The sequence below is a fragment of the Rattus norvegicus genome, chromosome 13, assembly GCF_021556685.1.
Source record: "Rattus norvegicus strain SHRSP/BbbUtx chromosome 13, alternate assembly SHRSP_T2T, whole genome shotgun sequence".
NCBI lineage: Eukaryota > Metazoa > Chordata > Mammalia > Rodentia > Muridae > Rattus > Rattus norvegicus.
In genome coordinates this window covers 50,171,075-50,194,884 of record NC_141546.1, presented here as the reverse complement: position 1 = coordinate 50,194,884, position 23,810 = coordinate 50,171,075, and the positions used below count along the sequence as shown (strand labels likewise).

Below are 23,810 nucleotides of genomic sequence, written 5' to 3'. Positions count from 1 at the left end.
CACCTAGGGTTCTGGCCCACCGCTCATGCTTGCAAGAGGGACGGGGAGGGTGATCTGTGGGGCCAAGCAGGGCATGAAGGAAGAAGGTTAAGAGTAAAACAGTCTCATACCGTGAAGAAGCAGCTCAGATCGAGGTGGGGAAAGACAGGAAAAGGCAAGAGGGGAAGACAGAGAGGAAGGGGAGGGTCAGGGCAGGGTGGTGGCGCGGCCCTTTATGGCCAGGACTCGTCGAGGAAGGCAGGGGGTGAGTCCAGGGACGTAATTCCACAGCTTTACCCGGCAGTCACTATTTGGGGGGTGGAGGGGTAAAGAGGCAGAGAAGAGAGGTAGGAAGAGATGGGGGAGGGGGAGAAGGGACATGGTGGGAACAAGGAGAGAAAAGAAGAAACCCGGCTGAGTAGTGCCCCTAGGATAGAGGACCTGGCACTGCCTGCACTGGGGCCAGAGCTGCAGCAAGGGGCAGAGGTGTGGGGATGGCGGGGCGGTCCTCAGCTCTCGAGCAGGGGCGAGAGTGATTGGGATCACTGCTGGGGCAAGTCCTGGCCTGGGGCCCAGTGACTCCCTGATCCCCTGCCTACTGCAGCATCCAGGACATTGGTGCTTAGTGCTCAGTGAACAGTAGGTATATTGTGGGGTTCTGCTCTGTGAATCGGAACTGCGTGGGGGGACACCTCAGAGCCCTGAGGCAGTTGTCAACCCGGTCACTCTAGGAAGGGAGGAGTAAAGCGGCTCTCTCTGCTTAGCACCTACCTGGAGGCCGTGAAGATGTGCTTGCTGTTGGTGCAGATGGCATTGATGGGGCTGTCATGGCCCTTGATCTCACCAATGGGCGTGAAGTTGTCCACATTCCAGACCTTGATGAAGCCTGCCCGGCAGGCGCTCAGTAACATGGGCCGGCCGGGTACAAAGGCCAGGGCGCACACCCAGTCCTTGTGAGCGTTGGGGATTTGCTGTTGAAGGACCAGGATTGATAAGGTGTAGGGAAGGGAGAGGGCCTGCCCCAGGGCCCCAGGAGCACACACACATCCCCCCTGCTAGCGGTGGAGGGATGTCGCCTGGCTCCTGGCAGCTCTACCTATCATGCAGACAGACTCCACCATTCCCAGGCTGAGGGGATTCTAAAGCCCAGATGGCTTCTTCTCCCCAGTTCTCACATTCGAGCTTCTGAATCTGTGCTGCTGGAGAAGTCATCAGCCCACAGAAGAGCTAGGCTAAAGTCAAGTACTCCCACAAAGAACTGGGTGCAAGGGCTTCGTTAAGAGCAGGGTGTACAGGGCCCCAATGGAATCACCACAGGCTACAGGGAAGAGGGTCGACAGCAGGCAGCCTTGGAGGGGCTCTGCTAAGGTCTGCCTGGGACCCTGCCTTGGCACACCTTGGGACCCCTCCCGGCCCTTCCCCAAACCTGAATGAGCTCCTGCTGATCCAGGTCCCACTTCTTGATGCCATTGTCTCTGGAACCACTGAACAGTATATCTCCTTGGATGGCCAGGCATTCGATACCGTCATAGTGAGGGGGCTCAAAGTTGTGGGTTGGGCCAATGGTGCCCGTTACACAGTCGCCCAGCTGGAACATCTGCGGATGAAGAGGGGGCAGAACTCAGACAAGGGCATGATCAATCAATCAATCAGGGCAGCCCTGGAGCACTGTGGGAGGTCCCACTACCTCCGTCTCCTTTTGTTTGCTCCTTTTTACTTTCTTTTTTTTTTTTTTTTTTTTTGGTTCTTTTTTTTTTTTTCGGAGCTGGGGACCGAACCCAGGGCCTTGCGCTTCCTAGGTTGTTTGCTCCTTTTTACTTTCTTTTTTTTTTTTTGGTTCTTTTTTTTTTTTTCGGAGCTGGGGACCGAACCCAGGGCCTTGCGCTTCCTAGGTAAGCGCTCTACCACTGAGCTAAATCCCCAGCCCCTCCTTTTTACTTTCTAGCCACCAAAGTGTCCAACCATATTCAGGGGGAGCAAGCCAAATTACTGGGTTCTGTATACCTTTTATTTCCCCCTATTTATCATGTTAATGGTTCCAGCACCACCCATTCAGAGGCCCTACCTGCACTCCTCACACACTGAGGTTGTCACTTTTCACCGTTATCCATAGAATAATTCTATGTATACACATCTTCCTGCCTTTTCCACCATGCCCTTTCCACCATCGGTTCCCAGAAGCCTCAGTGGTTATTATGCAAACTGCTCAGGCCTCAGGGCAGAGGTGGCCACAGCTCGTGTCAAGGCAACTGTAGTTACCTTCACATAGTGGTCCTTGGAGCCAGTCACCACGAGGTCATGCTGGTTTGAAGTCTGGGTGACTGTCAGGCACATCACTGGGCCAATGTGGCCGGTCAGTTTGCCAATGGGCTGGAACCTGCAGTGGAGAGAGGCCCAGGCAGGGATAGTGAGTTGGAGGGCACTTCTATTGGATCAGGGAACTGGAGGGAAATCTGATTTGGACTAGAGAGGCCTGGCCAGTCTACTCTGTCTCCCATCCAAAGCAAGATCAAGGACCAAGATTTTCAGAGGTAGGGGACAAGATAGTAGCGTGGGGGACTGGAGGCACAGTTGAGGTCCTGCCCACCCTGGAGTGGGCTACCCCATGCAGAAACCTGTGGACCTTCCTTGGGCCTCCTCTCCATGTATTTTACGTAGGTCACCTGTTGAGCTCCCAGATGCGGACAGCGTTGCCGGAGGCAACATATAACATGGTGCCCGAGGGGCTGAGGGCCATCTGGTTAATCTGATGCTCTCCCTGGGAACTGGTGATGGCACGGGTGGATGTGGCCATGCAAGCATCTCCTGAGATCACCTGGCCTGAGGACCTACCCAGAGAGGAAAAAAAAGCAAAGCCAGGGTTCAGAAGAGTCCACCCACACAGGCCAGGAAACAAACTCCACTCCGACCAGCTCAGAAAAGCCACTTCATCCAGGGTGTCTCCTTCCCTATCTAGGCAGAATAGCTTTCCCTAGATGCAGGCAGGGCCAAGGGCAGAGCTACACTCAATCCATCACGTCTCTGTGCCTGTTGGTGTGCATGGCTGGGTTTGGATAGACTGTAAGAGACCAGAGACAGGCTCTGAAGCTGGCTGGTTCATGTGGAAATCACTTAACTTCTCCGAGCCTCTGTTTCCTCATCCCTGCCCCCAGACTTCATTTAAATAAATAAATAAATAACAAACAATATATGTACATATTTTTGTTATATATAATATATATAATACATATATATATGACAGCTTTAGGCAAAACTGAGTGGAAGGCAGTTTTCCTATATACCTCATTCTTTCCCAACGCATACAGCCTCCCCCATTGTCAACACCCCGCAGCACAGCCTTTGCTACAGCAGGTGAATCTATAACGGAGACATCGTCACAAGCTCAGGGCGCACAGTGGGGCTCATCCTGGGTGTTCTGTATTCTGTAGGTTCGTTCAAGTGTGTGACATCAACTGTGACAACTGCGTCATGCAGAATAAGTTCAGGGTCCTGAATATCCTTTGCGTTTGTTTTCCAGCCACAAAATTAAACAATTTGTGATTTATATCGTATGTGTAAGGGCGAAAACCTGACTTCTGGAGGGTTTGTGTTCTTACAAGCAGGACAGTGCCGGGTGGTCCGTCTGTGAGGCAGGTGGCTGACCTGGCTTTGGAGGCTGCTGCCACCTGCTGGTCTTTTGGATTCCTTGGGAATCTATGCAGTCCATGTCAAGTGGTCGAGCTTGGAGGACTGAGACAAAGGTAGGCCAATGGTTCACTAACTGGCTGATCAGAAACTGTCCCCCTAAGCCACCTTGCCCCTCCGGAGTGAAAGCAATTCTGTGGGCTAGTAAGGACCTTCGTGCCCATAATCAGGCTGTGCTGCGCTTAGCGGTCACCTAAGCAGGGACGTACTACTCTCAAGCAGTGGTGATATACTCACGTGAGCGTCCGGATGCACTTGGCTGAGTCCCGGATGTCCCACACCTTGACGTAGGAGCTGGACACAGAGAACACCAGCCCTGAGTGGCTGCAGTATTTGATAGAAACCACGTTGTTGGGGTGGCCCTTGAGAGCTGCAATCTCCTGCCCTGTTACCAGGTTCCACATCTTGCAGCTACGGTCTGCCAGAGACAGGGAAGCAAGTCTGAGGGAGAAGCAAGCATGCGTGCGCAGTCTCATAAAGACTCGGGAGACCAAGAAAGGTCGGAGAGCCTTAAGCAATGGTGAGTTCTCAGATCCCTGTGAGGCGTCCTGGGCGGAAATAAAATTCCTACAAATCTACTGCTTATGAGGTGACTACGTATCAAGAAAACATGAAAAAACTTGGAGCCAATCATATCTCAGTTGATGGCTAACCACTTGTCCCTGTGTGTATAAGTGTGTGTGTGTGTGTGTGTGTGTGTGTGTGTGTGTGTGTGTATGCATACATATATTCGCATATGTATGTACAGGTTTCCTATTATGTATGTCTTAGACAGACTTGTTCTTCCTTCTGGTCAAGCTTAATTTTTTTTTTGTCTTGACTTAGTTGTAGGGCCATAAACTTCTGCTGCAGAGACCTGAGAAACTGCCTCGGTGCAACTGCAGAGATGACGTGGGTGTTGGGTAATATTGGGGAGGAAGGGATGGTTTTACAGAGTTGAGATGTTGGGACTTCAGAGAAGCTTCTAGAAACGTGGCCTGGAGGAGTGGGTAGGGGTAGAACCAACAAGGTCACGTGGGAGGGAAGGCTCAGCCAGGGGCGTGTTGGGTGTGTGAGCTCTGAGCCTAACCCTGCTGGCCCCTTGAGTCTCTACGAACCTTTGGATCCAGTGAAAAGTAATTCATCGGTGGCATCCAGGCAGAGGATGGGCTTGGTGTGGCCCTCGGCCATGGAGACACACTGCAACGGGGCCGTCCGCGCTCCCTTTGCTCCGCCAATGGGGGTGATGATGCCTCTTCCCAGGAGAGAGGGAGAGAGGATGTGCCAGTCAGCCACGGAGAACGGGGCCAGGCTGACTGAGGCACATGGAAGGGAGGGGTCTGGGCTGAGTGGGGACAATGAATGATGAGAGATTCTGAGGCTGCCAGCAAAACCTCACCAATGTCTGAGAGCCAGAGAGAGGGCTGTGGCTGCCGTCCTTGGCACTGCGGGAGAAGCCCATGCCAGGCAAGCTGGAAGAACGGGGTGGGGAAAGCCTACCTAACCTGAAGCTAGAGATAAGCAACGCAGCCAGCTCTGGTGAGCAGGGCAGAGACCCAAGTATTAGGATTGGCCCCTGTAGTTCCCATCAGCCTACAGGCTTCTTCGGTGATCAAAAATGGGGGAACTTCATTGCCTGTCAGCATTCTGGGGCTGGCGCCTTCCAGCAGTGAGGCAGATGGGCACCTACACAGAGCCCCTAGTTGGACCAGCATAGTCAAACGGGTGCCTATCACTGACAGAGGGATAAATGCAACACTGTTATCTCAGCACTTTGTAGGCTTAAACAGGAGGAGAGGTGAATTGGAGGGCACACTGGTCTGTAGATGGTTTGTAAACAGAGCTCAAGGCCAGCCTGGTCATATAGGAAAACTTTATCAAACAGGAACCAACCAACAAATTATGCCCATCTCCAAAACCTCAAAGGGATAGATAACCCTAGGGGACCACAGCCCGGCCTGGACCTCTCTGGAACCAGCCTGCTCAGACTCGGAATGGTACCTGCTTGTTCTGCACAGCGGCACTCCATGAGCAGGAGGAATAAGGCCAAGTAAGCATGAGGGTTTTCTATATCTACCCCTTGGGGGTTTTGTCTTCCTCAGGAAGGTCTTTTGGGATGAGACCCAGCGAGGTTACATCTAAGACCATATTCAAGCTGTTGAAAAGACAGCACTGTGGCTGATAGGAGCACAGTGGCTGGAGGTTTACCAGATGGCCGATATCCCACTTGGGGCTCTCCTGCACAGCCCGGCAGTCTTGCTCGTGGCTAGGTGAAACACCAGAATACTAGCCAGGCAGGCCAGCTTGCCAGATAAACACACGTAGAAGAAGCTCCCTGAACTGTTTTGCCCCTAGCTTGTGATGCCGGTTTAGGCTGAGTTAGGTCCATATCTCCACGAAAAGGTATCACAGGGAGCCTGTACTCTGAAGAGGCTGGCGTGATCTAGGTAACAGCTATGGGCAAGGCCTCACTGCACAGGAGGATGCATCAGTGGTGCTAACCACACAGCAGATCGCAGTGAGTAGAGAACATTCGTGGAGAGCTAGAGGGAGCTCTCATCCTTTAGAAGAGAGCTTGTGCTGCCAGGGTCCCAAGTCTTACCCTTGCTGTGGGGGATCTGTGCTCAGTAGGTATGAGGACCAGCCTCTGGTTGTCCCACGGGCTGGGGAGGAGACACCCACAAACTGCATGCTAAGAGATATAAGCAAGGGTGCTGCTTCCCTTGGAGCTGAAGCTTGCAAGACTCCCCCACCAACACAAGCTAATGCATAAGAGCCGCAAGCACAGCCACCATAGGCAGTGGCACTCCACCAAAGACCAGCAGGCTAACACGGTCCCCATGGTACCTCTTGCTCTGCAAGCTCTGCTTCAAAACTCCATCCCAACCCAGGCTTCCATGTCCCTCCCCACCTTGCCCAGGGCAGGAGGGCGAAGAGAACAGGGCTAGCCACAAGCAACGGCACCCTCCCCCATAACAAGCTCTTAGCTCTAGCCAGGCATTGCATAGTCTGAGGCCGTGGGGTCACCATGAGAGGGAGGAACCATGGGATGAGAAGAGATCTCAGGAGGGGACACGGATATGGAAGAGACAGGGGCTAGGAGAGGAGGGGCTGCATGCGGAGGACAAGTGCACAGGCAGGAGGGGGCTGGCGTAGCATGAGGCGAAGAGAAAAAGAAGAGAGAAGAAGGGGAGTCAAACACAAGAGACGTTCTGTGTGTACCTCAGGACCTCCGACAAAGAGGAGTCGCTGTCATCAGACCTGGGAAGGGCAGAAAATTAGCTGGATTAGGGGAGAGAGGAAAACACACATAGGAATGGCGGGGGCAGCGGCAGCAACAGCGCAGGGAGGTCAGAGGGCGGTTATTCTCTTCAGGGAAGGCAGAGAGAGGCAGAGGAAGAAGGCCTTCAGGGAGAGTGGTGGGGTTGGGGTGGGGACAAACTGGCCTGGGAGCTGGGAGAGTCCCCCAGCAGGGGACCACTAGGGGGTCTCTCAGCTAGCAGGGTAGGGGTGGGGAGGGAGCCACAGGAGGTGTGGGAGGCCATCCCACACTTGGGAAGATGGTTCCAGGTCTCTTTGCTAGTTCCAAGCTCTCTGGTTGGCCCACACCGCATAAGCTGGGGCCGACTGCATCACCCCAGCAATGCTCAAGCCTGTCCAAGGTCACAAGGAGGCCCCGCTGCTCTTTTCCCTCGCTGAGACCATGTCTAGAAGCTAACGTGGTTGCATGTGGGTCCTAAGACTGGACCAGTGGATAGGACCAAAAAGCCTGTAGACCAGGCTAGGATGGGCAGGATCCTAGCCCAATTCTTAGGAGACAGAGAGAGAGAGAGAGGGAGGGAAGGAGGAAGGGAGGAAGAAAGGACAACAGACAGACAAGTTTAAGCCAGATGTAGCAGCACATGCCTGTGATCCTAGCACCCAGGATGCTAAAGCAGAAGAATGAGGGTTTGATAGTCTAGATACACAGCAAGACCCTGTTTCAAAAACAGAATACGGCTGGAGAGATGGCTCATTGGTTAAGAGCACTGACTGCTCTTCCAGAGGACCTGAGTTCAAATCCCAGCAACCACATGGTGGCTCACAACCATCTGTAATGAGATCTGATGCCCTTTTCTGGTGTGTCTGAAGACAGCTACGGTGTATTCATATAATAAATAAATAAATAAATAAATAAATAAATAAATAAATAAATAAATAACTAACTTACAAAAAACAGAATGAAGAAATAAATAAGGAGCAAAGTGACCAGTCAATCCAATTGCCTGGCACTGGGGGAGAGACATGTATTCTGATAGGGAGTGCCAGATATGTTCACAGCTCCTTTGGTAGGAGCTGAGCTGAAGCAAGATTGGGGAAGGTCAGTCTCCAAGATGCTGACCTTCTGGTTCTGCCTTCATGGTCTTATCATCTGGGGAGAAGCACGTTGAGCCAGAGGGGATACTTAGGAGAGGCCGGGCAGAGCATGTTTGGTGTACAACGGGCAGTCTGTAATTTAGGGTCCCCTGAAGGTCACAACACGATTGCTCCTCATGCAAGGAAAGCTTTTAGGGGGGAAAGGAAGGCGTCCTTTGGGGACCTATAGAGCTGAAGATGGTCACAGCGGGCTTGGAGGAGCACAGAGATGAAGTCAGGGTTTGCACCCAGGGGTTAGCTAGTTGGAGTCAGCAGACCTAGGTTCTGGGCCACTTTCTAGGCAAGAGCCCATGCAAACCTAGGAGGTCAAACAATCCCTGGGCTGACTGACAGTTCAAATGGAATTGTGCATGTACGGCAAACTGCAAAGTGAAGTTAAGCACCTTCTGAAGGTAGGGATGGCTGTGAACAGAATGACCCCGTAGCAACTGCAGCATAGCAACAGGGGCTGTGAGTACAGCTGAGTACCCCATAGCAACTACAGCATAGCAGCAGGAGCGACAGTACAGCTGCAGGTGAGGCTGCTACATGGGGATGACTCAGAGCTCTCTATCTGCTGGGCAGTGCTCAAGGATCGTGGGGCCTTGTGTAAGGCTTTTGACAGAGTTGGAGCTTAAGATCAGCAAAGACAGCAGAAGCAGATAAAAGGGGCACTTTAACGTACCCACAAGGCCACCACTCCTCACCGTCCCACCCTCGTGAGGTAACTTCCCTCTTTTCCTTTTCTGGCATCCCACCATGGTTGATTGAGGGGAAGGAGAGACCCTTAGTCAGTACAGAAAAGTCACTTTTCTGCGAGTGTCAGGGTCTTGTGGCTCAGAGGAGCCGGAACAGGAGGGCTGGAGTCGACCCACTTAACCCACCCCACGGGCTCCTTCCCAGAATCAACACCCTCCCTGGTTCTCCACAGGCCCTTACTTGTCCAGTGCCGAGCCCTGGCTCTGATTGCTGGTGAGGCGAGAAAAGACATTGCGGTCGTTGCGGGGCCGAGTGGGAGGTGATGAGGGAGGTGTGAATCCTATGTCTGTTGATCTGGTAAATGAGGGCAGAGAGAGTCATCAGTGAGTGATCATTCCCTCACCCATGAGTCTGCCTAGCTTCTGTCCCACCACAAAGCCCCAGAGGACAGAGCTTGTTATGGTGTGACCTCAGACTTGCTTGACCTCGGCCAAGATCCTAGAAGCTGTTCTTTTCAAATAATGTATTTGATTTGATCTGACGTGGGCGCGTGTCCCGGCTGCATTTGTTTCAGTGTGCACTGTGTGTGCAGTGCCTACTGAGGCCAGAAGAGGGCACAAAACACCCTAGAACTCCAGTTACAGGTGGTGAGCCCCTGGGAGAGCTGGAAGTTGAACCCAGGTCCTCCGGAAGAACAGCCTGTGCTCTTAACTATAGAGCCATCTCTTCAACCCCTATACGCTGTTCTTAAAATCACTTCCATATGGCGTATTCGGAGAGTCATCTAATTTTTGAAATCTGTTTGTAACCCCACAGTCATTTTCTGCGTGAATCTCAGAAAGAGCGGTGCAGTGGAAAGTCTGAGTAACTCTCGGGAAGAGTTTGCAGAGGCCGCCTACACCCTGACCCTGGAAGCAGGTGTCCTGGTGGTGCCTCGATTATGACTTTTATTATTCATTGTGTTCTGTGCCTCTTAATGACGCTTTGGACTTTCACTTGTTCTCACCATGTAGACCAGGCTGGCCCTGACTTTGCAAACGACTCTTGCAAACGATCCCCAGGCGTAATTCGACAGTGCTCTCGGACGTTGCCAAGCGTCAGAAGGCTGGGGAAGATTACACAAGCTTCCCTGGTGCCACAGTGCTGTGGTGGAGCTCCGTGCTAACAAGCGACAGCCTACAGTGACTTAAGGTGCCTTAAATAGAGGCCGACCTATTAAAAGGTGACGCTGATGCTGAACTCACGGTCATCTCCTCGCGGGAGCCTGGCCCTCCATCCTCCCTGAGACCAGTGACTCTTGACTCACCGATTCAGTGTTCTGAACACTGAACCAGGAGAACTGACAGTTCCTTTAAGAGTCTACGTATGGCCTCGCTCGTTCTTGTCTTTGGAAACCTGTGGTCACATCCCCTCCCTTTGGATTGGCTCCATGAGTTTAGTTTCCTCCTCTGACCACAACTTCATTGTGTTCTCTGAAGATGAAGTCCGTCAGGGTCCAAGTGTACAGATGTCTGTTCAACTCCTCTCCACCGGCGCCACAGGCAAGCCAGTGCTTTGGGCATCTGCTTTGGTAGAGACTGGAGGCTGGCGTCTGGTACAGGTCTTTTCCTGCCTCTCAGCAAGGCAGGATGCAATGCTTACTTTGGGCCCCAGTGCCTTACTGTTTAGCTGGAAAGACCACCAAACCTCTTAAGATTAAGTCTATGACCACAGGGCCATAAAGGGTTATATATGTGGAGGCTCTGCAAAGCTGGGCCCATGTGTGCCCGACTGGAGACTCCTCCATGACTTCTCTGATAGTCTGGGCTTCCTGCATAGGAGGAAGCCTTTGAAAGAATGGAAACTACAAAGGTTGTAAGGCCACAAGAGGGGGCTGAGGCACATGTAGAAGTACCAGTCAAAGCTGCCGAGAGCTACCTGGGCAGAGTGCATATCGGGAGTTTTCAGCCTGTGGTTTAGCTATGTGCTTTCGGGCGCCTCGTGGAGATGGCTTCTCTTGAGCCCACACCTGACATGGTTGCCAAGGGTTCATGGCAAAGCTGTATGACTGAGACCAGCCGGCCCATAGCAAGTGTAGAAGATGGTCCACAGAGAAGAGTCTCATAGCCACCCATGCACCTAAGGCCTGGGCTGGCAGTGACTCTGGAGTAGATTCTAGAAGATGCTCTTACCTGATGGGCTGTCCCCGGTCATAAGACTTCCTGCGGGTCAGAGGGGATGTATCCGTGGCACCTCGAGACTGCCGAGGGCTAGAAAAGAAGGTTCCAGTGAATCTGAGACCTAACTTTCTGCCTCCCTTGACCCCATGTGCCTGGGTACCCCTTCTTACAAAGTGCTGCCCCGGGTGGGCAGGCTGACGGTGCGTGAGACCTTGTCTCGGTAGTATGGGTCCCGGATAGAGAAGCCCACCCCATCCTCTTTGATCTCAACGAGGGAGGCCAGGGACTTGGTGATGTTCTTGGTGGAGCTGTCCAGTGGGGGTCCTAGGCACTCCGCAGACACGGCCTTCATTTGTGCGGACAGCTTGGGCTCACCCTAGGAAGGAAAGGATGGGTGAACCAATTTGCCCAACTGATGGACAGACCATAAAGGGAAACAGAGTTTGGCCTAATGACGCAGATCTGCCACCCCAGGTACACAGGAGACTGAGATGCTCTAGGGAGGAAAAAAACAGAGCAGAGCAGAGGACCAAGAAGTGGGTAAAGTCCAAGGAAAATGATACTGTCTGGCCTGAGGGAGAGCTGTGGATGGAGGCCCTTAACTGGGCTATGCAAACCACAGAGTGTTCAGACTGAATTCCAATCAGCTCGCCTAGGGCTAGGCACAACTCAATGTTCACGGGAAGGTCCGCAGGTTCATTCTAATCAGTAACCCCTTGCTGTTAAGAAAGGGGTTAACTTCCTGTTGACTGACTTTTGTGGGGTTGAAAAGACAGCTGCGGGAGAGATAGCCAGGGGTCTGGAGTCAGCTTTGACCCTGAGTCTTCAGTGGGGAAGGGGGCATTCTGTAAAGCAGGATCCCTGGGTACAGTCATGTCCTGAGGTAAGGAGGCTTTTAGTTGTTCTAGTCATTTCTCCCATCTTGAAAAGAATGGGGTGCCTGGCCTACATAGCAAATTCCAGGTTAGTTCCTCCTTCCCTTCTCCCCAAGATCCCTCTTGGCGCCTCCATTCCTGATGAGGACAAAATTGACTTGGGGCTTGGGGTGTGAAACTACAGTCCTGGAGATCAGGCTGGAAGGTTGGGCCTGATAAGCCTATAGCCTGTATTCCAGCAGGGCTTACCTTGAACTTGAAGTCATCATGGCTGGTGGAGCCTTTCATGGTGAATGACTGGGAAAAGCTGGGGAAGAAGCCAGGACAGTTTAGAACCATGCTAGCTTGACCGCCTCTCTCTAGGACTTAGACATCGGAGTCCCAAAGAGCCTGCAAATCCAAGCTTAGCCCTGGAGCTCTATGGCCACCCCTCCCCCCCAACACCTCCCAGGTGTATGCTGTGAGGCAGCCTGACTCCCTGCTTGAAAACTCACCTCCCCTCAGAGAACTCTGAAACTTCCTCATCTGTGCTGGCATAGCCATTCTCTGAGGGAGAGAAGGAAGGAAGGGAATCAGAATCCACTAGGATCAGACCAAGGCTTCGGAGGGAATCCCGAGGCAGGGGCGCCTTGGGAGCTGGACGGTTTTCCCGACACTTATGCGTACCATGTTGCACATTGTAGATGAGGGCCTGCAGCTCGGGGTGTGCCTCAGCCTTCTCACGCAAAGCATCTAGGAGCAGGTGGTTCTGGGAAGAGCCTGTCATGTCTGTTTGTCTGAGGCGTCCTTCCAGCAGCCGGATCTGGGCCTCCTTCTGTGCTACTTGAAGTCCCTGGAGTCAGACAGCAAGGCTTGGGCTTACTCTTTTGTGATCTGTGGTTGATGCTATAGCCCCTGGGCTCCTATTTACACATCGGTGATGGTCACCCTAGCATATCCTCTGTTGTGGGTGGACTTGTGACCCCTCATTCATATGTAGAAGTCCCAACCCGTTACCTCAAAATGTGACTGTACTTGGAGACCATGCTACCTGGAGACAGGTCCTTTAGAGAGGGAACCAGGATGATATGAGGTCATAAGGTGGTCCCTAATATAGTGTGACTGGTGTCCTCATAATAATAGATCATGACACGCCACTCAGAAGATCATGTGAAGACACAGGGAGGAAACAATGGCCATGGAAGGAGGCTACAGGAAAACCCACCCTGCTGGCATCTGGATCTTAGCCGTAGGAAAGCCCTGTTGCAACAGCAGCCCAATCTGTGACATTTTGTCAATGACAACCCTTGAACACTAACACGGTTCCCTAAGACACAAAGCAACACTGAGGAGTCACTGAGGGTCTGGCTAAGAGTCGGGCAGAGTGGCTTCCCAACCTCTTTCCAGTTAATTATATATACACCGGCTGGTGTCTGTCCCCAGGACTCGGGTCCTAGGACAGAAGGAAGGAAACATATTCTTTGGCCACTGATTGAGGAGAGGCTCCCCAAGGACCCTGATGTTCTGGTACGTAGAGGGTGGAATGCAATTTTTGTTTCCTCTTCCCCAATTCCTAATGTCCACACACGTCTCCCTCTGTCTCCAACAGACCCAAGCCCAATCCTGCTGTGGACGGGCCTGGGCCACGACACCTTTAATTGAAGCTCTGTAGTGTGCCAAGTCCCCTACGTGTAGCCTTCTGGACACCCAGCTACAAGTTCTGTACTGTCAACGTTTGGGTTTTACAGCCACAGAACCTGAGGCTTGCAGATTCAGTAGCTTGTCCCAGCCTGTGAATGACGCAGGTGAAAAAGAGCCAAACCCGTGGACTTCACTACCAGGGTATGCGATGCCTGTCTCGTGCCAGGGGAGCTGCCAGCTCACCTTGTCAATGGATGCCTTGAGGAAGTTGTCTAGCAGTAGGCGGGCTTCAGCCAGAGAGCAGGAACTAATGACCACCGATGTGTCTGTCGAATCCAGCTCCTCCTTTAAGAGACCAGGAAGCAGAAATTGCATCACACAGGGCTGCCCAAGCCTATTCATGATTACCATCCCAGCCAGCCAGGCCCGGCCCTGTGGGCACCTTGGTTTCCTCCAGCTGCATGATAGTGGCTTGGCAGTCAGTGATGCTGTCATTGATGTAGTCAATATTGGCTGCCAACACTTCGATCTCCTCAGCCAGTTCCTGTAGTCCCTTCTCCTCCTCCGGGCTCTCAGCTTGCAGGCGCTCCCGCTTCCTCCGCAGTGCCTCCTGTAGGAGGAAGAGCTCCTCCCTTTTCTGGGAATGGGGCAGAGGAGGGGAGAGTGATGGAAGATGCCTCTCAGGCACGGGTGCTGCTCTCAGCTCCTACACCAAGCCACCCGCCTGTCTAGGGTTGTCCAGAGGTCAGAAGAGGCATGAGGAGCAGAGGGTGGGAGCAGGGAAGGAGTGAGGAGTCAGAGAAGTGGGAAATGACCGGACATATGGAGCGTGGGGTGGGAGAGACCTGGAGGTAGGTCCCACCTTTATGAGACGCTCCATATCAGCCTCCAGGTTGACGATGGTCATTCTCTGCATGACAATGTCAATGATCCTCCGTTCCAGGGACTGCCACTTGAGTCTCGCGGCCTTACTGAAGCTTTGGCTGGCTCCCTTCTTTTGGAACTTTTTCCTGAGGCAAAGGGGCTTTGGCTGACTGCTCAGAACCTCTCCCTGCAGCTCTCTGAGGCCCCTCCCCAGAGCCGGAAGCAGACGGTGGAGGCACCAGAGCTCTTCCCCAACCTTCACGCTTCCTCACCCTGGTCCTGCCCACAGAGCTCTCAGACTCCTCACCTGGCCGGGCGGGCGCCATTGACAGTGGCTGTCGGGTGGTCCCCCAGGAAGTGGTTGATTTTTCGGTTCCACTGACGCACTATGCTGGAGACAGAGCGAGCTCCGGATTCAGCCTCAGATGAGGTAGTGCTGGCAGACACCTCAGCCCCAGAATCCATATTGGGGGGCTTCAATCCTACACGTCCGGCCACTCTCTCAGACATGGGCTTTGCTAAGCGCCTCAGTGCGGAAACCTGGGGAAAGTGGGGACAGGAAGAGGGGAACCCAGTGAGTAAGGAAGCTTGGAGGGACAGGAAGAGGGGGACCCAGTGGGTGAGGAAGCCTGGAGGGACAGGAAGAGGGGGACCCAGTGGGTGAGGAAGCCTGGAGGGACAGGAAGAGGGGGACCCAGTGGTCGAGGAAGCCTGGAGGGACAGGAAGAGGAGGGCCCACTGAGTAAGGAAGCCTGGAGGGTCAGAGAGCCTGGAATGAGGCGTTGGGGAAAAAAGAAGCAGCTTAGGGCTATAAAGGGCTAAGATGTCTATGATGTAAAATAAACCTAAAATTCTCTCCCCTCCCTCCCCTTATGGGTGTGTATGCATGTGTGCATCCAGATATGCACATGTGTTCCCAAGGGTGTGGAGGCCAAAGGAGGACATTGAGTTTCTTGCTTTACTATTGTCCCTCTTACGTTCTGGGACAGTGTCTCTCAATGACCCCAGAGTTTGCCCATTAGCTGGACTGGCTGGCCAGCAAGTGCTGGGATCTACCTTCTTGACCATGCCGCAGTTGTCGATGTGGGTATTGGGGGTTCAAACACAGGTCCCCGTGCTTATGTGGTAAGTGATTTACTGACTGAGCCATCTCTCTAGCCCTTTTCACTCTTTAGTCGATGACCATCTAGGCACTGAGGATGGGAGGTGGATTCTGCCCTCTAGGCTCAACTCACTGGTTGAGAAACCATTTCTCACAGGGTGCTACAAATTGGCAAGGCTGTGCTCACTGAATGAAGAGATCCAGTCCACGAGTAGTATGGAGTGGACTCCACTTCTTCAGAGGACAGCAAACATCAGAACCAGGGCTAGGCCTGTACAACCAGGCTGCCCGCTGAGAGAACTCACCTCCTGGGTTTTCCTCCTCAGAACTATTTCCTGCTGGCGCTTCTGAGATTCCAGGGCCCGTATCTGGAACTGAAAAGAAAGGATTGGGCCACATTCAGCCACTACCAGCAGTCTTTTCTGGGGTGGGGGTGAGGTTCGAGATGTCTCGTGTAGACCTGGCTGTCCTGGAACTCACTCTGTAGATGAGGCTGGCCTTGAACTCAGAGCTTCACCTGCCTCTGCCTCTCAAGTGCTGGGAGTAAAGGTGTGTGCAACCACTTTCTGTCCAGACAGGACTGGGAACAGGGTGGGCAGCTCTGTAGCCAAAGGCTCAAGATTTTCCTGTGTGGGGTGATTCTCACACAGCCAAACTGTAGATAAAATGGTACCCGGAGTCACACCCTTCTACCAAGGGTGACCCACAAACACAATTCTCTTGGTCTTATCTCCTCCCAAGAACACGAATCTGAATTAGAGGCCCAGTTCTCCTAGGCTATTTCTTCTGGGCCTGGAGTTCCATGTGTTTGATTTTGCCGGTGACATTGGCCAAATTCTTGCCCTTCTCTGGACTTGAGTTCTCTTCTTGGACTTGTAGGGGTTGGGATAGAAGCCAACAGTGGCTCTGACTTTCTGATGGGCTGTCCTCTGCTCCAAGCCTGGCTCTTGTCGCTTGGAACAGTAGGAACTGGGGGAGAAGGGTCATCAGTAGAGAGGAGTGGTTGAAAGCTCCCGGAGGGCTCTCACCTCCTGCCTCCGTTGCTCCTTCTTGAGCTGAGCAATCTCCCGGTTCCTCTTGGTCTCCACCAGTCGCCGCCGCTGCTGTTCCTCACGCATTTGCTTCATGAGGGCTACCTGGGATGGCAGAGGTAATGGAGGTGAGGCAGGGCTGGGCAGGTGTGGCCCATGTGCCTCCTTTAGTAGCTGGTAGGGGGAGACACTGGCCAGGGGAGTGGTCTTCTAGGCATCACTGACTGGGGGTCTGAAACATAAGGTTTCCTTCCCACTCATCCTCAGGGGCTAAGAGATATTATATGTGGACAAGTGCTAAAGAACTGGCCTTAACATTTGAAGTCTATCCTAACCACCATCTTCAGCCTGACTGAAGACTCCAGGGCCCATTTCAAAGTGATAACGACATAGTGAGAGCTGCCCACATGGCAGGCCCTGTCTTTATGACACATATCTGAGAAAGACAGTTCTCCTGTTTTATAAAGAAGTGAGCCTTCAAGACAAAATGACTAACAGTTGCAGAGTAGGAATGGCTGGCTAGTCTTGGAGCCTGGGTCACCTTAACTTCCCAACTCCAGGCTCATCTGTATGACCAGCAAGTGTGGCTGCATCCACTGGTCCAGGGAGGTGGGTGAGTGCTCTCCAGGCACAGGATAGTGCTGAAATGGACCTCGGGATTGAGACAGCATTGCTCAGATTCTAAGACAGGAGTCACTATGCTCTCCTGACAGAAGATCCTGAAGCCAGGCCTTGCCCAGTTAAGATCTCCAAGACATAGGCTCTGATCCTTTTACTACCCATCTAGTGAAGAACCGGGGCTCTGTTAGGGACCCCCAACCCCAGGATGATCCCAACCCCTTCTTTTTCATTTGTAGAGCTGGAATCACAAGAATGTAGCCAGGTGGACAGAACTAAGTCCTAAGTGAAGGATCTCAGAATCCAAGAATGAGGAGCATTCACAAGAGTGTGAATTCTTCTGTCCTTTGTACCACGTCTTGGGCATTTGGCTCTTTTTCCCCACGGTTCAGAACCTCATGAAAGTGTTCCCTTGAGAGCTTTTTCTAGGGTCATATCCACTTCAGATGACAGCTTGGAGAGGTTGAGACTACCCTGAAGAGGCACCAGTAAGAAGATGGGACGGGGGGATGGGGAGACATGGATAGATGGATGGATTGATGAATGGATGGATGGATGGATGGATGGATGCATGGATGGATGGATGGATGGGTGGGTGGATGGATGGACGATGGGACATGAACAAAGACAACCATGTCAAAGTTGCCTCAGCCGTACCTGTTGAAGGCCCAGGTCACACAGAGTGAACTACAGACAGCCTGAGGGTAAAGGTCACTAGGCCCTCTGTCTGCATTGCCCAAGGGCTCCAGGGGCCCCAGGGATCTGTGGGTAATTGAATCCCAGTGCAATTTTCTGTCAGTGGCTTCACGTCTACAGGGCAGAAGCACTGAGGTAGAAAGTGAGAATGGGGCTCTTTGGGGCCATGCTGGGCTGATCTCAGCAAAGTAGAGACTTCAGGAGATAAAGCAGGGCTCTAGATCTGGTTGGGGACAGAGCCCGCTCAGGTTCAGTTCCATTTCCTCTAAAAATAGACAACTGCCTCTTTCCTGTGCACACTGGTCAGCGGGAGTCAGGACAGCAGTGAAGACTGTTACCAATGACTCCTGAGTCCCCAAGGGGAACCGCCTTTGCCAGGCTTTGTTAGGGGTCTAGCCTCGGAGCTTAGCCCAGGGCTGTGGAGAGCTGGGAGACAACAGAAGGGAAGGGTCAGGGAAGAAGAGTCTGAGGGTGACAAAAGAGAGTCACAGAGCAAGAACCTGCAAGGCCCAGGCAGGAGCTAAAACCGCCAGATACCGAAGTTCAAGACCCCAGCCGCTGACATAAAGAGCAGATCCTACAGACTGTGCCCTGTGGGCTGTGCCCAAGTAGAAAAGGGAGCCCAGAGCCACCCGCCAAGAACACACACCAGTGTGGAACATCGAGGGCAGAATTTACATCCTGGCACTATATCCTGGTAGCAGGAACTACCTTCCCTGAGCCTCGAATCTCCACAAACATAGTGAGAATGGCGTCCTCCTTTCCTAAGGATGTAATAGCATATTTGCCTAGCTAAGAGCTGATCATGACCATGACTTATTACCATGAGGAGAGGCAAGGGTTGTACCAAATGAAGCTTTTCAAGGCTTCCTTGTGCAGACAGGAGGCAACTGTAGTACAGCTTCCCAACACAGGGGGCAGCAATGAGCAGTGTGCTTGCAATGAACTGGGAGGAGGTTGCTAGGAGAGTGTGCATGGCTGGGGCAGGACCGGGTCAAGTGATGCTGTGCATTCAGAGGACAATCCTCACTTAAAAGCAGTGATGATATTTAATGAGGATATGGATTCTAAGACATGGTGTAGGTCCCCAGGCCCTACTCTTCACACCCTCTGCCTACCTTGGCCTTCTTCATTTCGGCTACCTCCGTTTGCAGCTTCTTCAGCTCCCTCTCATAGCGAGACTGGTTCTTGAGCAGCCTGGCATGCTCCTTTTGAGCAGCCTGTAGCTTCTGCAGGTCCCGGTTCATCTCCCGAAGCCTCTTCTCATAATCTGCCTTTATCTTGTTGGCCTTCTCCTCCGTGTAGCACTCCATAGTACCTGAGGACAGTAGAAAAGCAGGGTTAGAGGCACGGGCTCCAGGGCTCCCACCAAATACGAGCTCATGGGGAGACAGGCACGCGATTCTGATTTTACAGTCGACCCCTCCCTGAGCCTCTTCTTCATCTGAACAATGAGGATGTGGGTTCAGCAGCTGCCCTAACTTTCCTGCTCTGACATTCAATTTCAGTGTTTCAGACTGAGGCTTCGGTCCCTGGAAAGGTGGTGGCAGCAGGAAGTGGAGCGTTAACAAGAGCCTGGGTGATGTGATTACAGTAGGAGTAAGCTGGGTCTTCACCCAGACTCTCCCACCTGAACTGCGAACAGACATCCTCCCCTGAGCAGGTCCAAGACCAACGCAACTGCCAGCTCTCACTCCATCTCAGAAAACCTCCCCACCTCCTGCCCAGAGGCTCGTATCCTGAGACGTGGCTCCCTTGTCCCCCAGACACACACACAGACACACACACACACACACACACACACACACACCACACACCACACACACACCACACCACACACACCACACCACACACACATACACACACACACACACCACACACACCACACCACACACACATACACACCACACACACCACACCACACACACACACACCACACACACACACACACACACACCACACACATACACACACACCCATATACCACACACACACACACATGCACACACCACACACACACACACACCACACACACACACCACACACACCACACACACACACACACACCCACCCACCACACACCACACACATACACACACACCCATATACCACACACACACATGCACACACCACACACACACACCACACACACCACACACATACACACACACACACATGCACACACCACACACACACACACCACACACACCACACACACACCACACCACACACACACACACACACACACACCACACACACACCACACCACACACACATACACACACCCCACACACATACACACACACCCATATACCACACACACACACACATGGACACACCACACACACACCACACACATACACACACACCACACACACACCACACCACACACATACACACACACCACACACACACCACACCACACACATACACACACACCACACACACACACCACACACATACACACACACCACACATACACCACACCACACAGATACACACACACCACAATACACCACATACACACACACACACCACACACATACACACACACCACACACACACACACACACCACACACATACACACATACACACACACCACACACATACACCACATACACACACACACACACACACACACACACACACACACACACACACACACATACACCACACACACATCGAGTCTTGAGCTCAACCTCTAATAAGATACCTGAGCCCAACCACATCGTACCACCGGTCCACCTGCCTCCTAAGCTTCCAGTTTAATTTCCTTACACAAGAGCAAAGGTGATGTTTTAAAAATGCTTTTAGGGCTGGAGAGATGGCTCAGCGGTTAAGAGCACTGACTGCTCTTCCAGAGGTCCTGAGTTCAATTCCCAGCAACCACATGGTGGCTCACAACCATCTGTAATGGGATCCGATGCCCTCTTCTGGTGTGTCTGAAGACAGCTGCAGTGTACTCATATAAATAAAAATAAATCTTTAAAAAAAATTAAAAAAAAATAAAAATGCTTTTAAGTGTCTTACTCACTCGCTGCCAAGCCTGGTGATCTCAACTCTCTGAGGAAAGGTGGCATATTGCAATGACAGACATGGCCACCATCCTACCAACATGCCAGGTACATAGCTGCCTCTGGGCCTTAACAGCTTCCGTTCCTTCTCTCTGGAATGTTCTTTCCATTGCTAGTTCTACTCTTGTGATGCACCAAGAGTTACTTACTCTTTCAGGCCTTACTCCGTGAGGTCACCTTCTCTATATAGCCTTCCATGCCCTCCCCAGGCTACCCCACCCCTAAGCTCCCTGGCTCCTCTCCTTGTGAATATTAAAAAAAAAAAAAAAAACACTCAGGAGTGCCATCCTTGCTAGCAATTCTGCTTTATGCTGTCACCTCCGCCAGAGTGTACACTCCAGGAGAGGGATTTTACACACTAAGACAACTCTAGTTCCTAGAATAACATATGCTCTATAACACACGTTCAGCTAACATTTGCTTAATAAGTGGATGAGGAAATGAATCACCAACCGAGAGGACTGCAGGGCAGTAGAAAAAGAAAGACACAATTTGAGAAGTCTTATAAACTGAATATAGTAAGTGGGTGGGGGGGTGGTTGGGAGGTATCATAGCACATGCCTAGGGAGATAAAGGATTAGAGATCTTAATATATAAGATGGGGAGGGAGGGAGAGAGGGAGAGAGAGAGAGAGCGCAAGCGAGCTAGGCATAGTGGTACCTGTCTATGGTTCTACCACTAGGGAGGCTGAAGCAGAAAAACTGCTACAAGTTCCAGGCCAGCCTGGGCTACATGGCAAGACTCTGTTGCAAAAGAGGAGTGGTCAAGTTGTCAAGATGGCTCAGGATATAAAGGCACTTACTGCCAAGCCTGATGATCAAAACTCAATCCCTGTCACCCAGATGGTGGGAAGAGAGAACAGAATTCTTCTGCAAGCTGTCCTCTGGCCTCTATGTGTGTGCCATGTCATATAAACATTCACATGTGAACACGTGAACACGTGAACACGTGAACACACACACACACACACACACACACACACACACACACACGCCCCAAATGTAATTTTAAAACAAAAGTAGCAGAGAAACTGGGTGAGACACAAGAACTTTTAACTATGGGCAAAAGGTCACAGTGGTTTGCTCAGAGGTCTCTGTGCACGAGGCCTGGCATTATTAGAACGATGGTGGGTGTCTTTTGACAAGACAGGGGGTCAGGGAAGAGATGCATGACTCTGGCCTCACTGAGGTTCTGCAGCACGCGGTCGCGCTCCAGCTGTGTGTCTCGGATCTTGTTCTGCAGCAGAATGAGCTTCTCCTCGTACTGGTGCTTGAGCGTCTGTAGCCGCCGCTGGCTGTTCTCCAGCTCGTCGATCAGCTTCTGCTTGATCTCAATCTCACAGGTCAGGTCCGCCAGGTCTGCCTGGAAGTTGACTTCTGCAGAGCCAGACAGAGCCAGACTCAGCCCCACGCCGGGTGCAGGGACAGGGGAGCTGAGTGTGGTGGGTGGGGCATCCTCTGGTCAGCAGTGACCAATCAGTGACCAGGCAGGGAGGCAGAATATGGCCAGGTGGTGCAATACATTTGATGAGCAGCCTCAGAAATGCCTGGCTGGGCTCAGGAGCTTGGAGGGAGTCTAACACCCTTCCTACCCCGATGGGCCCAAAGGCCTATGTCACCATGACTGATGACATGGGACTCTGCTTGGGTGGAGGAGGGTAAGTGGTCCAAGAGCACCCTGTAGGGCTGTGGGTGAGAGATGACAACAGGACAGAGCTGAAGGACAGATGTCTCTTCATGAAGGAGGGGGTCTTGGTACCAGCCGAAAGTCATTTAAACGTCTGTCTTCTGAATCCATCAAAGTGGTCAGGGATCTCTCTGAGCATGCTCAGTGGTGATTCGGGGGCGTCAAATACCTGCCCAAGGTAGTAGTGAGCACTGGCTTCGTCAAACTTTCTGAAGGGTCAGACTAAGCACAGCGGTGGACATGGGAGAAGAGCTAATGCTCCCCCCACCCCCGCCCCGTTATTTACTGTTGCTTTTCTTGGCCTCTCACTCAGGAATCCGAGCCCTGTCCAGACAAGCAGTTTCTGAGCACTCTCGCAGGCTGACCCCACCCAGGTCTATCTGAGTGTCTTCTTGGGAAGCCCAGTTCTGATCGACAGTTCCACTATGGGACTCATCTCCTGCAAGCAACACATCTCCCCAGCCCCGGCCCACGCACCCTTTTCCTCAGGGTCGGAGTCCGAGTCCACCAGGCTCTCTTCACTGCCCGAGTCTTCATCCTCCTCCTCCTCACAGCCACTCTCATCTCGTTCTTCTTCCTCCTAGGCACAAAATACCATCAGGGCTGCACCGGCCTAGTGAGGATGGGAGCCCTGAGGCAGAGACCGAGACAGGCACAAGACCTCAGGGGTGGAAGCCAGCTACACCCTCCTCTGGGAGACCATCCACTCCTAGTAGCCTGGGCACAGCCCCTGTGGAAGACGCTCAGTCTGGCATCATCCATTTGGGATGAGGCGAAGTCCGGAGGGATGGAGATCACCATGGCAACAGGTCAGCATTACCAAGAAACTCAAGGATCAACTAAAGGCAACGCCCTGCCCCACCCCCCAATAACACGGATGGAGTCTCCACCCCAACAGGACATGCTGGTGAGCCCATGGAAGGGCAGGGTAGTCCTCACCTCCTCAGCCTCGTTCTCATCCGTCTCCTCACTGTTTTCCTGCTGGAGTTTTGCCCTCTTTTTGAAGGCTTCTTTCTCCGGGCTGCTTTTGGAAGGAAAATGAAGCCAGATTAGGGACCAATACCACAGGATGCTGGTGGGAGGTTCCTGCCTTGTTGAGAACGAGTCTTCTTCTCCAGTATCCACCCACCCTGCTCTATCCCCTGAAATTGACCTTGGTGGAGATACACACACACACACACACACACACACACACACACACACACAAAGGCTGGAGAGGTATCTTTTCTCCAAATTGTGCAAACATTACTGGTGATGCCCGGGAGTGGGGTGAGGCTGGGTAGGAGTGGTCCTCCCTGTACATGAGGTGGGGAGCCATCTTCCTGGATGGTGCTGGGGAGGTGGGTTG

General features: G+C 52.5%; 1 protein-coding gene across 16 annotated transcripts in view; it reads right to left on the bottom strand.

Moving 5' to 3' along the window:
* The window catches only part of Kif21b (kinesin family member 21B), a 49,980-nt gene that overhangs the window by 4,162 nt on the left and 22,008 nt on the right, over window positions 1-23,810 (bottom strand). For 3 of the 16 annotated variants that reach the window (XM_087580459.1, XM_087580460.1, XM_087580461.1), the window contains exons 12-34: window positions 23,402-23,486; window positions 22,940-23,042; window positions 21,961-22,152; window positions 18,820-19,019; window positions 16,385-16,492; window positions 15,662-15,730; window positions 14,562-14,794; window positions 14,253-14,400; window positions 13,833-14,027; window positions 13,634-13,735; window positions 12,437-12,602; window positions 12,265-12,316; window positions 12,020-12,077; window positions 11,066-11,271; window positions 10,908-10,985; window positions 8,977-9,090; window positions 6,865-6,903; window positions 4,761-4,897; window positions 3,901-4,081; window positions 2,643-2,807; window positions 2,239-2,356; window positions 1,406-1,576; window positions 751-950 (exon numbers count right to left, since the gene is read on the bottom strand). In XM_087580459.1, the coding sequence (XP_087436585.1) occupies window positions 751-950; window positions 1,406-1,576; window positions 2,239-2,356; window positions 2,643-2,807; window positions 3,901-4,081; window positions 4,761-4,897; window positions 6,865-6,903; window positions 8,977-9,090; window positions 10,908-10,985; window positions 11,066-11,271; window positions 12,020-12,077; window positions 12,265-12,316; window positions 12,437-12,602; window positions 13,634-13,735; window positions 13,833-14,027; window positions 14,253-14,400; window positions 14,562-14,794; window positions 15,662-15,730; window positions 16,385-16,492; window positions 18,820-19,019; window positions 21,961-22,152; window positions 22,940-23,042; window positions 23,402-23,486 (3,120 nt within the window). Of the gene's footprint in view, window positions 1-110; window positions 287-750; window positions 951-1,405; window positions 1,577-2,238; window positions 2,357-2,642; window positions 2,808-3,900; window positions 4,082-4,760; window positions 4,898-6,864; window positions 6,904-8,976; window positions 9,091-10,907; window positions 10,986-11,065; window positions 11,272-12,019; window positions 12,078-12,264; window positions 12,317-12,436; window positions 12,603-13,633; window positions 13,736-13,832; window positions 14,028-14,252; window positions 14,401-14,561; window positions 14,795-15,661; window positions 15,731-16,384; window positions 16,493-18,819; window positions 19,020-21,960; window positions 22,153-22,939; window positions 23,043-23,401; window positions 23,487-23,810 lie in introns of all 16 variants that reach the window. The other 13 variants (XM_087580463.1, XM_087580464.1, XM_087580465.1 and 10 more) reach the window with 10 other exon arrangements.